We start from the raw sequence: 15,027 nt of genomic DNA on the forward strand, positions 1-15,027 counted from the left end.
AGGGACTGAAATCCTAATGAGAACGGACATCTTACTTAAGCTAGTCTATATGACTTACAGAAAATAGGGAACCTTTAGCAATGTTAAGTAGCAGAAATGTACGCGTGTAACGGTACAGTCACAACAGCATTACCACTGTTTGACAAGAGAGTGCCAAATTCTACAGGCAGCAAATACGGTGTACCTCCCTCTCTCTGTCCTCAGGAGTTCCTTCAACACCTGGATCTGATCTTACTGCAAGCCAAGGATCTGTCCCTGGGTAATTTTCATTCCTGGAAGTACACAAGGCAGTTAAGTACACTGTACCCTCCCCTCTCCTCCATTCCTGACACAGTCCCCATCACTGCAACACCCCCAGTCCCCCCTACCTCTTCTTCTGGCAAGGTCAGCAGCTTTCAGCACCACTGGGTGACCGAACTGCCACCCACATACAGCACGGCCGGCTGTCAGCCCCTCCAGCTACCCAGTGCCAGAAAACACAAGCACCGAATGTGTTCACACAGAAACCTCAGCAGCACAGAGCAGAAAAACTGCGCAAGTTCCACCTGTGCTCACACCCATTGTACCATACCTAGTAGTTCTACAATTCTAAATACAGCATCTGTTCACCGGGTCAGACCACCAGCCTTGACACTTGATCTAGGTGGCACTAGCGGCAGTATGTGACTCCTTAAAACCACTACTGTTTCGAAGTGCCATCTGCTGGTACTTTCATTATTTACATGCAGCTATTTCCGAGTACTGTTAAGTCTCCAAGTGCTTTTCAGCTGGCAATACCTCCAACCCGAAAGAGTCAGAAAAATTTTTTTTGTTTGTTTTAAATTACCATGAGAGTGGTTTATTGCACCTACCTCCCATATAGCCTGGCAACACCACAAGCTTTCAGAAACAAAAGCCAGGATTTTGACAGCATACGGAAGCTGGTAATTTAGTTTTTAAGACCGACCAGACAGCAGCATTTTAGAGTTCAACTGGAATGCCATGATTTTGTTTTTAAAAAAACCCGCTTAATCAGAAGTCTGTATTTAGCTTCATCATCAGGGCAGAGGAATCCATCTTTCTGCAAAGTTAAATCCAGAAGTTACCAGGTTCCACTGGTTATGGTTACTACACTTTACAAAAATGTTAGGGCTTATCTGAATTTACTTCATTTTTTAATATGGCAAAAGTTAAGCAATGCACCAAAACTTAGAAGCAACAGCCACAACAGCTCAGAGTAACTACATTTGCAATCTTCTCCTAAAAGAGGAAAAAGTATTGTTAGTCTGTTCTCCACATTTCTCCAGCAGAAAGATGACCCTTAAGGTCAAAGCTATTTAGAACTTGGGAGGCACAACCTCAGCAAGTGACTATACAATAGCCCTTTCTGTTTAAGGTAAACTACCTCTGTAAAGACAGAACACCTGAGAAGAGCTAAACTGCTGTCCTTATTTACCCAAATCTCAGAGTATTCTTAAAATTACTTACAAATGACAGCCAGAGTTACTGTCAGGAACAGGCTGAGGTCTACTTAAACTTTCCGCACAAGGAACAGATCCATATTAACCTGCAACGAATTGATGAACCTCTCCAATTTTGTTTCCCTCCCCACGCCCTACTCCTGCATAATCCTTCCTGCATTTCCTCATTTCCCAATTCTTCCTCCTGTCATTGTTTTCTTCCTACAGGATACACAGAGGCACAGCCCCACATGAATAAAAAATATCTGCTGTGAATGACTAGGTCACTTCACCAACCCGAGACTATCAGATCACAAAAACCAGTTTAAGTACAGACACAAACTGTACAGCTGCCCTAGAACGCCAGCAACCACTGCCTACATTTAATACTATAGGACAGCAATATGGAAATCATGGCCACGTGGCTGCTCCACCCTGAAAACTTCCCATTTACATGCAGCTTCTTTAAACAAGCAGAAGTTTCTAGTTTAAGATGACACCAACCGAGACAACACAATCTTAGTTAATGAAAATTTATTTTTTCAGTTAGTCACATAGCCAGCTCTTATGCGACCAGGGCAGAAGCTGTCGATGATTCACTAAAAAGACAAAGAGAGAGAAAGAGAGAACATTAATTGCAGAGGCGGTTTTTCAAACTAGTTGTCAAAAATACTGCTTCAGTTCAAAGCTTTAACTACCAGTTCTGAAGTAAATGACTACCTGTTTAAATTCTGTGGCATAAAGAATTCATTCTTCCTTTTAAAATAAAAATACTGGTTTAACAGTATAAAACAGCATATTCAAAAACCTGGCTAACTGTACCCGAGTCTTTTCAGAAGAAGAGAAGCTAGGGCATTCTCCTATGTTGGCTAAATTCTCATTAATTAAACAGTAAATATTTATGAAAATATCTATTCATTGCTGCCTGGTTTACATACACATACAGTGACCACAATGATCCTTTGACTCACAGCCCCAGCATATGGCTTACAAAACCTACAAGACTTCAGTGAAAACAGTAACATAAAAGAAGACTTACTACTTCCAGTTGGGTGGCAGCACTCTCTTGGTTTTGTAGTAGCGAGCCAACCTATGGATTCTGCTCTCAATCAGAATCAGGCGGAACTTGGCATCTTTATCCTGGAAGAGAAAGCTACATTACAAAGAAGCACTACTTTTCACTTCTCAATGACACACAATTCATATGAGCTTTATTAAAGTAAAACATCCACAGCTACTGCTACAAACTCCACATGCCCATTACCAAAGTCTGATGAAGCTAGTAAAAATCAGAACAGGACCAGAAATACCTGGTTTAAGCAATGCTTTTAAGATCCTTTTCACAGACAAAGACCATTCTCCTTCATCAAAATGACTCCCCGAACCACTAAGTTTACTCAAAGGGGGTGGCTAACAGGGAGCACACCAAAAGCCTTTGCTTTGTTAAGTAGTAAATAAACTACTGTATTATATGAAAAAACAAACATAGTGCTATCTGCTTAAATTAGCACTCACCTTTCTGTTTCTCTCAAGATGTTTACGCACAGCAACAGCTTTCTTGATCAAGTGATAAAGATCCTCTGGAAGGTCTGGGGCCAGTCCCTTCGATTTAAGGATTCTCAAAATTTTGTTGCCAGTTACAAAGCGAACCTGGGCAACACCATGAGAATCCCTCAGGATGACACCTGAAACAAATGTTTACATCTCACACTGAAAAAACCCCAAACATCTTACACAAATCTAGTGAAACCAACCTTACAGTTACAAGCTATCCAAAAGGACTTCTTTAAATTAAAATACCTTTCTGCTGGAAGCCATGAACAAATAAATGGTGGATAGCATGTGAGCAAAACACAACTTAGAGAAGCTGAAACACTTCATCAGATAGCAATTAACCGAAAACCAAGCCACCTATCACATTTAGGCAGGTAACACGGTAAGTATTACATTATTACTGAGAAATTTTCAACAGGACTTATTAAAGCTAGGTATTCAACCACCCTCTTCTCCATACTTAACAAAGATGCCATAGACATCTTTACTCTAAAAAACCCATACTATACCACAGAGATCATTAATAAATAAAGTAAAATTAAAAACATTCATATAGCACTCAATTACACTGCATATCTTAAGACTACATAAATTTGTAGCACAGACACACTTAAGCAAAGCTCCAGAGGAGTCCAAACTAGTGAGAAGTAGTCTATTATGCAGCTCCAGTGCCTGGCTCAGTAAGCTCCTAAACACAGGTACTGGTATTTTAAGATGAGATGTCAAGTTTTTCTCCAACAAACTGGGTGGACTAGTGGCCATTCCTAAGGACAGGTTATAAGAGTAAACAGATGCTTTACATTTTCTGCTTGAAAAAAAAAAAAAACCACACAAAAAACTTCAACTACTTCACCAAATAAGCTTTTTGCAAAAATGAGACATATTACATTTTTAGTGGTATCCACACAGTGAATACATCAGTACATCAGAAAACCAGTATTTTCTTAGCATGTCATCCTATGCAGGTTGAAGGAGCAACTGCATTATTACAGTCAGAAAAATATTTTTTGTCTCTATTTAAGACTGATCCATAAAACTTACCGATTTGCGAGGGGGTCAGGCCTTTTTTAGCTAGCTTGTAGATCTGTTCCTTTACATCATCAGAAGTAAGTTTCAGCCACTAAAGAAAATTGGGAAAAAAACACAGCTACAACTGATAAACAGTGCTTAATACAGAGGAACAGACAAGCTATGTCAAAGCTTTTTATAAATGGTTGAAATAGATGCTTTTTAATGCTTGAAAAAACAATCAAAAACTGAAATTGTAATTCTAATGATAAAGAAACTCTTCACATATCGTGAACGTACAACCCTAGTGAAATATGGTGGGGGAAGGCAGAGATGAATAAACAAAGTCTCCGTTTAAAACACCCCAACTCCAACTAGCTGGTTTATCATCACTTTAACTGCCACACCTGAAACACACATACAAATTTACAGAAGCAAAAAAAACCACTGCCACTGGGAAGGAACTCCTTAACTCCTTTGACATAAAGGTGAAATCGAGAACCATTTAGCCATCTCTTAGTAAAGCACCTACAGAGATCAGTGAAAATCAGATTTTAAGTAAGCAAATTAATTCAAAAATGAAATGAATATATCTACTCAAGACAGGGCAGTGCCTTTTTTATTACTTCTATGTTAAACAGAAGCATGTGCCAACAGAGCTATTGCTTCTGTGATTATTAAGTGGAAGTCAGTACCAACAAGGCAGGTAATCCTGACTCTGCATGAGCTACAAAAGCTCCTAATTTTTTTTCCTTTTTAATACCATCAAAGTACGAAATTGAAAAGCACAGAAAAAATATATTTGAAAGTGCTCTATAGATTATAATTCAGAACAGAACACAAATGAAACTAAGCAGAAAACCCACAGGGCTTTTAAAAAACAAATACAGCATTTGAGCATTCTAATGGTTATTAAACTGTTTAGCCATCAGCAGTACTTCAAGCAGCTTCACGTTATCTTACTTTAGTTTTTTTTTTTCATTCTTCGTGCTTTAATTTCAAGTTTTCATTTAACCATGTTTCAGTAGGTGCTTTTCCACGTGCACCACAAATTAGATCTTTCGGCCAACAAACAGATCCTCCAAGAAGACATCCTCTGGCAAAGCAGCTGCTCATTTAGCTGACAGGTAAACCTTTTTAAGTGGAAGCACCCTAAATGAACTAAGGGCAGACTGAAATTGAGCTAGTGCTCTGACCAACAAAACACTGCTACTAATGGTTCAGAAACAGTCGGTTTACTCCACGATGGCAAAGACCAAACTCGAGTGAAAGTAATTGAATATCTAGAAGTTATCAGCATACAGACTAAAAGAAACCAAAGCAACACTTTAAAAGGGAGGAACAAAGAGTGGAAAAAAAAAAAAAGAAAAGAAAAGAAAGAGACGTTTTTGCCCACGAAGTCACCCGGTCAGGAAACGACACTTTCTTCCTCAGTATCCTAAAGATTTCATCAAGCACGATTTAAAAAGGATCACACGAAATACTGCGGCTCCCTTGGTTTTCTTTCATTGCGTGGGCCCTGCTAAGCGGCCGGAGGAGAGACGGAGCCCGCCCGGCAGGCCGCAGGGCCGCGGCCCGGCGAAGGTACTCACCGTGGGCACGCTGCGCCTGTAGGGCAGGGCTGACTGGGACAGGCCCTTGCTGTGGGGAAGAAGCAGATGACACGCTGAGCGCGGCCCGGCAAGCTCCACCGCCGCCCTGCCCCCGCCGCACGGCGGCCTGCTGCCAGCCCCTCCCGCGGGGCCCTCCACGGCCTGGGCCCAGTGCCGCCGCCACGGCAGGCCACACCAGCGCGGCTCCGGAAGCAGCAGCCCAAGCACAACGAGCACCCCCGTGCCCGGGGCCCGCCGAGGCAGCCCGCGCCTCAGCGCCGGGCCCGGCCTTCCCTCCCCCCGCCGCCATACCCTGACAGCCCCCAGCCCTCCTACCCCATCCCCACACGTGCCCCACCGCCCCCACGGCGGCCCTTCTGCTCTCACACCCGTCCGCGGCGCCCTTTCAGCCACCCGCAACAGCTCCCAGCCGCCCCACGCCGCAGCCGCTTACCCGGGAGCGTGCATGCGACCCATGATGGCGGCGGCTGAGAAGAAGGAGCGACGCGAGACAGCGGCACTTCCCGCCTCGCTTCCGCAGGAAAGGGCAGGGCAGCACCTCGTCCCGCCCCGCCCCGCGCCCGCCAGCCAATCAGTGGCGCGGGTGGGCACGGCGCCCAAGGCCCGGCGGGAGCAGCGCCCCCGTCCCTGGGCGGCGTGAGGGGAGGAACGGCGGCTGGCCCGGCCAAGCCAGGCCCGGCGGGCAGTGAAGACCAGCACTCTATTTTTTATTTTTTTTTTCTGAGAATAGTGTTTAATATACTTACAGGACAGTTACGGAGTCACATTAAACCCGCTCGGCACGGGCACGACGGAGGGCGATACTGTACACCTTTACTAAGGAGCTCATTTATTTAAAGTATTTGGTTCTGACATACCCAGACAAAGGGAGGCAAACCATTTGCTCTCACTGAATTTCATCACCTCTAGCACTACCTCAGTCACAGTGTCCGCGTAAGAGAAGGCAGGTTCCACACAACCCGAGTTGTAAAAATAGAGAAAAGGACTTTCGATAAAAGAGCGCACGTGCATCCAGAGACAGGTAGCTGTAGATAGTAAAAAGGCAGTAATAAAAATTTCAGTGCAAAGTTCCAGGTTAATAGGGAAAAGGAAGAGGTCTAAGCACAAGCTGTTAACTCTGAAATACCAAAACAAGGTCTGACTAGACAGCTGTAGTTCTGGCTGCAGGTCATACATTGCATAAAGAATTTTTTTTTTTTCTTTTCATTAAAGAATATACAAAAAGCTGTTAAAACTACATTTTCAAGCTACAGCTACTTAGTGTACTGGTAAATTTCACCCCAAGTGAGTACTTTCCTCTTTCACATCCTTTTTTTTTTTTTAATATAGTACATTAAAATCTTATTGCAACAATCACTTTTCTTTCTTAATTGAGAACACTGCTAAGAGGTACAAGGTTGGTGCTGTTCCTCTGTGTGGGAGGAGCAGCCAAGGCCAGATCCCACAGACAAAAATCCATGACCAGAAAAAGCTTCAGCCAGTGACTACTTTGGAAAGGAAGGGAAAGGCACAAAATGAGTTAAGCTATGAAGAAGATTAAATCAGAAGTCAGGACATGTGCTAACAATAATACAGTACTATACATTTTCTTCAGAGTCCAGACAACTGTTAAAACTGCAAATATTCTTTTTTAAATTACTTTAGTATTTTGTGCTGTAAGACACTGTGCTTTAATAGCAAACTGCAAAAAAGGCAGTACATATTGCTTTCATTTTATTTCACAATGGAACGTTTCACAAAAACAGTAGTCTACTTTCCTGTGTTGAAGTGACTTGTGATTCTAATGATGGAATGGAGTAAGTCTCAAAAGCGTCAAGTAAGCAGGAAATATATCTGGTAAGTTATATAATTTATTTACAGTCTATATACTAAATGAAAAATAGGCCTAATTAGCAAGATGCCTAATAAAACTGGGATGTGTTAGCGCCCATTAGTATCAACCCAGTTTCTAACATTCAGGATATTCTTAATTGTAATAACTCTTATAAAATTGGACCATGAATATTTTAGGCACCAGGAGATTCAAGTTTACTTCTCTCTTCTGTAGTGAAGGGAGATTGGTCAGTAGCAGGGAAAGGAAAAAACTAGATTATGAAATAGGTTTTTAGTGTTGGGTACATCAAAGGCTTTCCCCATATTGCGTCTTCATTCATAGTTGCATATTTTACTTGAAAAAAAAATTCACGCTAGTCCCAGTCAGTGGTGATAGGCTGTTGTCTTGCTTCAAGATTTAGTACTAAAAAGAAGTGTGCAACTCCATAGCTTTGTTTAGACAGAAATGATCATTCCAAACACTAAGGTGAATAAAAAGGGTATGGCTGTAGTGCAGAAACACCCAATTAAGTAACCAGTGGTATTAAGAGGCGATAGTGACACTTGTACTCCACCGTCACAAAATAGTTCCAATCTAATGTTCCTTGGAATAAAAGTATTTGTAGTTGGAATTAATTCTTACTGGGAGTGAGAAACAGTATTGCTGTGAGCTGTTAAAAGAAGTGACCAAGTTCCTCTCTCAAAGCTGTTACTGCAACTCATTTTTGGCCTGCAATTCATCCAGCAGTTACGCTTTTTAACTAGAGCCCATCCTTCACCTGGCGGTACAGGTGCCAATGCCACTGTGGATTTAGTGTTTGAATCTGTTCCACATTTAATCACTACAGTATTTAGAAATTCTAGAAATCAAGACAATTCAAAACACTGAAAAGCTGGGCCCATTTCCTACGGCACCACATTCAACCAGTCTTCACTCAATTTCTGAGACCATGCGTAGAAAAAAATTTCTAAGTTGCACTAACTATGATGATCAGTTGTAAGTGATGTTATTTTTAAGTAGCACATCTCAGGAAAATACTTCCAGTAGGACCTGCAATGTATCAAATATGAGAACTTTCCCCCTTTTTAAGGAGCTGAAAGTTCACATGTATACATATTTAAATACCAGAAATGAGGTAAAAGAGAAGCATTTGAATTATAAGGCACCATTATTTACAACTTCCATTATTGGCACGCACTCCAGTAAGTCTTAGAGAAGAATGAACTGGGATTAAATGCAATGCTAAGGAATTTCTCCAGCCCTTCCACCTTCATTTCTATAGGTATGCATGAAGTCACTAAAGTTTTACCCATCATTGTTTCTGTGATGTCTAGTTAGTAGTGGGACTGTAGTCCTAAAATATATCATTTCTTTTATGTTCTCCAGCATCATGCCATGGATGACACACAGGTAACAAAAATTAGAAGCAAAAATGCACTATATCCACAGGCCTAAGGATTAAGTTAAGGTTTAACCAACCAGCATGGTCAAACTGTTCATTTCATTTCCATGGATGGTTTAAAAACTCCTCCTTTTAACTGCAACCCTTAAACATTTACAATGATGCTTTGATAATGTTGCATAAGCATAAACCAGGTTTTCTAGAAATCCTCCAAATTAGGCTACATGAATGTTGGTCCAACATATCTGTTGAAATGCAGAGTCTCTTCAGACGTGCAAGTCATCTTTGAGTAGGAAGATGCACAAAGGACAAGTGAATACAACTGTTCTGGTCTCACTCAGGCATAGAAATGAGTTCACAGATAGGGTACAGCAGTTAGTCGATACCAGTTAATAGTCTCCTTGCTCAAATTGAAGTCCTTTAGCGAGAGTGTAATTCCACCCAAGAAAAAGTTCTCACGTAACGATTCTGCACTGAGCACACTTAACTGAAGTTCTCTCTGTTTCAGAGTCTCCATGCTGTATCCACTGTACACAAGCTAGGAGGTAAGAAGAATTTTTTGGTTATCCAAACAAAGTTACATAGACCACCCTTTCTTCTGCCTGCCTAACCACTGACAGATGTTTTAACTACACATTATGACCATTCACTATGTCCACTTCTCAGAGGATGGGCTGAAGCACGTTCCTATTTTATTTTGTGCTCCCAACATTGTTTAAAAAGGACCAGTATTTTCAGATGGAAGTACTGTTTACATGCCGAGACTTCTGAATTCATTCTTCTTCACGTGATGAATCAGTGAATCCAGGGCAGGGGGATCTTTAGTCTTAAGATTCTTTTCCTCCTCCCCATTACTCTGAGGAGTCAGTCTAAGAAATTTCTGCTTACTTGTAATAGTACATTTATCTACTCAGTTGCTTTAGGGTTTTTTTGTTTGGTTGGGGTTTTTTGGTTTGTGTTTGGTTTTTTGTTTTGTTTTGTTTTTGTTTTTTTTTTAAACAAGGCAAATTGTTTCAAACAAATTCCTTTCCCATTTATATATCTTTGTAGATTTTTTAGACAATGTTTTAATTACTACTTTGACTAAAAGACAATAGCAAACCATAGGGAGTTACTGCACAAATTAACTTGCCATTTCATTGAAAGTTGGATTTCTTGTCTTCCGGGAGATTTTGGTTTTGCGTTTGGACGTCTTGTGTGTATCGGGAAGTAAGTATGTTTTTACATAGGGATTTGGATCTGCACCATCTTCTGTAACCTACAATCCAAAAACAAAACAAGTTTTCGAAAACTTTTTAGTGCATACCTATTTGAATATTTACTTTTGAGTATCTAGACTTCTCAATCAAGCTAACCAAAGGCAGCACTTAAATAAGCAGTTGGAAAATTTGGAGGAACAAAGTTTCACATTCCTGGATCAGAGTCAAGACTGTAATGGACAGAATGGAAACACTTTTTGGCAGTGAGCTCAGTATCTCTACTTACCAGGTCTTTAATGTGCATCACCATGATAAACAGAGTGCTATTTCTATATGATATGGATAGCTTCACTTCTCCTCCCACTTTGCCTGAGGTAGGACTTGATGGACTTACATCTGAAAAAGTACACAATTATTTCCTCTGTAATATTCGTATGTTTTCATCAGTACTACACTTACTTATTATATACGGGGAAAAAACATACAAGCCTTGCGACCAACTTCAGTTTCTGATTTTATTTCTGGTTCCCTAATAAGAAGGCAAGGCTATAGTTTTTAAAGATTTTTCCATTCTTATGTAAAAACTAACTTGAACATTTAGAGTAAAAACTCGAATAATTCAGTCAAGCCATAAGCAAGCCCAAGTGATCACATTATGACCATAATACCGTGCAATTTTTGGTATGTTTTTTTATTTCCTTGATACTGTACACAGCAACATTTGGAAAAACAGGGATGCAAAGTTTTCAATGAAAGAACACTACAGTTAATTTAAAAATTACTTAAAAAATATCATATTGCAAAGCTGTCATACTATAGTCATCCAATTTATAAATATCCCCAAAAAACATTACCTACCTGTAGGTCTGGCTATTCCATCTATTCCTTCCACTTTCTCATCACGAAGTAATGGATGGAAAAATGTATAAAGAAGATCACACTAAGTTTGGAAGCAACATTACATATTAGTTTAAGTGTTAACAAGCACCAAAATCTGAAAACTTGCGTTGAATTTGTTTAGGTTATTTGAACTCACTTCTGCCACCTCTGAAGAACTGTTCATCAGACTCTGTATGTAGCTGTTGAGCTCCACTTTTCTTTTAGCTGCTACATCTTTTATATGTGTTCTTCCCAGAACCATCTTATTGGGAAAGCTGCAAGGGAAGAACAAGGTAAAGAGTTTTCAGTTAATTTATCTCAAGTACGTACAGCTAGATTTTATTGTCATTTCCATCCTGAAGGGCTGACATGCTTTTTTTTTTTTTTTTTTTATGTCAAACATGAGTGGAAACACAGCACACTAATAAGTAACAACATCACAGAGAAGCAAGGAAAAATTTACAGACAGTTGTTTCCCGTGATACAACACACAAGACTAAAGACACCAAGTTGTTCCTCTGACTCTCCTCCTTAGAACTTAGACAAAACAGTTCTTTCCCTGAATTGCCAACTTTGACATCTAGTTTGCCCATCAGCAGTTTTGTCTCCATTTCAAGCTATTTCTTCCTCCACCCAGTTGGAAACAGTTTTGTTGCTTCCATTGTAACAGCGATGAGTGAGTTAGGAACATACCCTGGTAACTTCCAGAGAGGAAAGAGAATGCCAAGTTTGTTGTGGAGCTCCTGGAACTCATCAAATGTTCGGAAGACAAATGTTGGCTCAACTTGCCCTTCTCTCAAAACTCTCACTACGTAGATCTGCCCAAAACACAAAAACACAAAGATAAAAGTAGTGACAGTATTTATAGAACTGACTTAACAATGTAATTTTCTTCACAATTAACTCTTTCTACTATGGCAGTCCTTCTCCAACATATATATCCCATTAACAGCATTTGCTTCTTATAGCAGAGTTAAAATTCTAACTAGCCTTACCGTCGTGCAAAGTACCATCACGAGATCTTCTCATAAAGTAGATACACATCTGACAGGGGGATAAAGGCAGTTAACGCTAAGTTGTCTGCATTCTCCCTTTTAAGCCTCATTGTAAGTTCACACCACATAGCAGGCATAAAAAATTTAACCCATTAGTGTGGGATTACATCTAGCCATGTATCTGTAGGGCCAGAGCTACCACAAAACTTTTCAAGTGTGGACTATGGAGGAAACGAATGCCTAATTTTTTTCAGTCTAATTCTCTGAAGATTCTAAAGGATTCTGCTTTTAAGGTGGTAATTTGGTAGGCGGGTGTAAGTGTACTGCATTATAGAAAAAGAATTTTTAAAAATACTGGGTACAGTCACAGGATGCAATTATTCACATTATTATGAAAGGGAAAGGAAGGTTAAGAAACTGCATGGAAAACTCAATCCAGTGGACTCATTTAATGGGCAAATGAGTTAAACCTCTTCCTGGTTGCCTGTGTTTTTAAAGTATATGTTTAACAGTCTAGACAGAAGACGATTACATCTTTTTAACACTTTCTGGAAGATAAGAGGCTGTTTTGGCTTCCACCAGGAGGACTCAACAGCAATTCAGTACAAAGCTGCTCTTCACTTCTAGCTTTATTCAACTTTGTTCTACCATCTCTAGCTCGTGTCTTACTAGATTAAGACATTTACAGCAAATAAAACTTAGAAAGAGATGTACATTTTGCATGTATCAGTCTAGCTTACTTTTTAAACAACTTGAGGAAAACACAGCTTGAGCTGACTACTCAAGGCCAACAAATAGTGGTACAGAAGTAAAAAAAATATTAGACCATTGTTACACATACACAAATATTAATACAAGTCCTACCGTGTAACCCAGGTCTAACAGCACTGTAATGCTTGCTGCCCCTAGTAAGACTGACTAGAAGTGTAGGTACATGAATACACCAAATGATGCTTTTACTTAGGCAGAGCAAATACAACTTTAATGGAAGGTCAGAACAAAGCCATAGAGTGTTTGACTTAATGGCTTCTACTCAGGAAGGAGCCATTTTACAGAATGGTAATTATGTAAGCATGACTCAGATCCCCATCTTTTATAAATCATCTCCACCAGTACTAGTTCTGTCCTTTCTGCTTCCTTCTAGATCCTTCTTCAGAAGTGTCTTCATTCTGAAGACTATTATCAGATGCTAAAACGACCAGCCTGTACTCTAGCACTCCTGTGGCTGGTGGACCCTGGCCAGCAGCTAAACACCCACGCAGCCGCTTACTCACTCCCACCCCCTCACCAATGGGACAGAAATAAGGAGCAAAAGTGAGAACACCCGTGGGTTGAGATGAAGACAGTCCTTGGGAGGGGAGGTGATGCAAAGACAATCTCTCACCACCTCCTACAAGCAGATCCATGCCCAGCTAGTCCCCAGGCAACAGCCACCTTGGAAGACAACACCCTCCTATCCCCCACTTTCTTCCTCTACCCCCAGTTTTTATTGCTGAGCACAACACTATACGCTATGGGGTATCTCTGGCTAGTTTGGGTCAGCTATCCCTGCTGTGTCTCTTCCCAACTCCTCACGCACCCACAGCCTACACACTGCAGGGAGCAGAGGGGGAAAACAGGGCCGAAATGGTAGAAAATGAGAAAGCCTTGACACCGCACAAGCAACAGCCAAGCTAACTGTGTCTTACTGACACAGTTTCAGTTAAACATCCAAACCAGCACTGTGTGGACCACTGTGAAGAAAGATAACTCGATCCCAGCCAGAGCCAATACAACTCCTGTTCTTCGCCAGGAAGCAAGCTGCCCGTTCCCAGCAAGAACAAGAGTTCAATTATGAGTTTTGATTTTACTTTTAAGTCATCCACAGTAGGGCTCAGTCTTGGGGTGTCAACACTGGTGTAGGTTTCTAGGCTCTCGCTGTAGTCAGTGCAGTCAAGACTTCAGAGAACTCTTCAGCTCACCCTAAATCTGACCTTAAGGATTAATCCCTCACTGAACTAGTAAATTTATACATCTGTATTTACTAAATATCTGTCAATAAAGAGAATCTAGTTGTCTACCTCAAAGCCAGCTACTTAAGGCTGAACATGGCAAGCTTCCCCTGGACTAAATCTCTGTGATTAAGTACTGATCTTACGACAAGGAGAACATATCTGGCTGGAAAAAAATGCACAGTGTCTTCACTGAGTGCAGAAAGATTCCACACACTTACATAATGTTTATCTGGGTTGTATCTCTTCTGATATGTAAACACAGACACTTGTTTGATTCTGCCATCTTGTTTAAGAGAATATGTTTTAGCAGAAAATGAGAGGATGGCTTCATCATTAGAAGGTAGACCTGAGAAACGCAGCTGGGCCAAATTGTGAATGAAGAAATTAAACTTTGTGGCAACACTTCCCAGACTGGATTCAATCAACCTAGAAAAGAAAAAATACCGTCAAAACACAGAAAAGTGGTTCTGTCAATGAATCAGACTTAAGTCTGAGAAAAACAAAACTTAAATTTCTTACTGACAGAGAAACAGTTTTTTCCTATCAACATTTAATAGAAGATTCTGTATCCAAACTCTGGAATTTGTCATTTTTCAAGCAGTGAAGGCTTTCCAGGGTTCATAAAAAACCTGGAAGTACCGTGTCAAGCTTCGGAGCCCTCAGTACAGGGAAGACATGGGCCTGCTAGAGCAGGCCTAGAGGAGGGCCACAAAAATAACTAGAGGGGACTGGCACAGCTTACTTGTGAGGGCAGGCTGAGAGAGCTGGGGTTGTACAGCCTAGAGAAGAGAAGGCTCCAGGGAAACCTCATAGCAGCCTTTTAATACTTAAAGTAGGCTTCTGAGAAAGCTGGGGACAGACTTATCGGGGCCCGTTGTGGTACGTACGGGGCAATGGTTTTAAACTAACAGAGAAGAGATTCAGACTAGATATAAAGAAGAGACATTTTACAATTAGGGTGGTGAAACACTGGCATAGGCTGCCTGGAGAGGTGGTAGATGCCCCATCCCTGGAAACATTCAAGGCTGGACAGAGCTCCGAGCAACCTGCTCAGCTGAAGATGTCCCTGCTCATTGCAGGGGGGCTAGACTAGATTTTTTTGAAGTTTCTTCCAACCCAAACCATTCCATG

General features: G+C 40.9%; 2 protein-coding genes across 5 annotated transcripts in view; both read right to left on the minus strand.

Annotated features, from left to right (window-relative positions):
* Positions 1-1,956: 1,956 nt before the first annotated feature.
* RPS13 (ribosomal protein S13) lies at positions 1,957-6,170 on the minus strand. The gene is made up of 6 exons (XM_055721705.1): positions 6,048-6,170; positions 5,594-5,642; positions 4,035-4,113; positions 2,955-3,124; positions 2,479-2,579; positions 1,957-2,038 (listed from the first exon to the last, which is right to left on the minus strand). The coding sequence occupies exons 1-6, from the start codon at positions 6,068-6,070 to the stop codon at positions 2,005-2,007; spliced, it is 456 nt and encodes a 151-aa protein (XP_055577680.1). The 5' UTR covers positions 6,071-6,170; the 3' UTR covers positions 1,957-2,004.
* A 256-nt stretch (positions 6,171-6,426) lies between these two features.
* Positions 6,427-15,027, minus strand: part of PIK3C2A (phosphatidylinositol-4-phosphate 3-kinase catalytic subunit type 2 alpha) — a 53,992-nt gene continuing 45,391 nt past the window's right edge. For all 4 annotated transcript variants that reach the window (XM_055721703.1, XM_055721704.1, XM_055721701.1 and 1 more), the window contains 7 exons: positions 14,115-14,322; positions 11,601-11,725; positions 11,065-11,182; positions 10,887-10,968; positions 10,315-10,424; positions 9,962-10,087; positions 6,427-9,367 (listed from right to left, as the gene is read on the minus strand). In XM_055721703.1, the coding sequence (XP_055577678.1) occupies positions 9,185-9,367; positions 9,962-10,087; positions 10,315-10,424; positions 10,887-10,968; positions 11,065-11,182; positions 11,601-11,725; positions 14,115-14,322 (952 nt within the window). In that variant the 3' untranslated portion in view covers positions 6,427-9,184. The remainder of the gene's footprint in view (positions 9,368-9,961; positions 10,088-10,314; positions 10,425-10,886; positions 10,969-11,064; positions 11,183-11,600; positions 11,726-14,114; positions 14,323-15,027) is intronic.

Source organism: Falco cherrug, chromosome 10 (assembly GCF_023634085.1).
Source record: "Falco cherrug isolate bFalChe1 chromosome 10, bFalChe1.pri, whole genome shotgun sequence".
NCBI lineage: Eukaryota > Metazoa > Chordata > Aves > Falconiformes > Falconidae > Falco > Falco cherrug.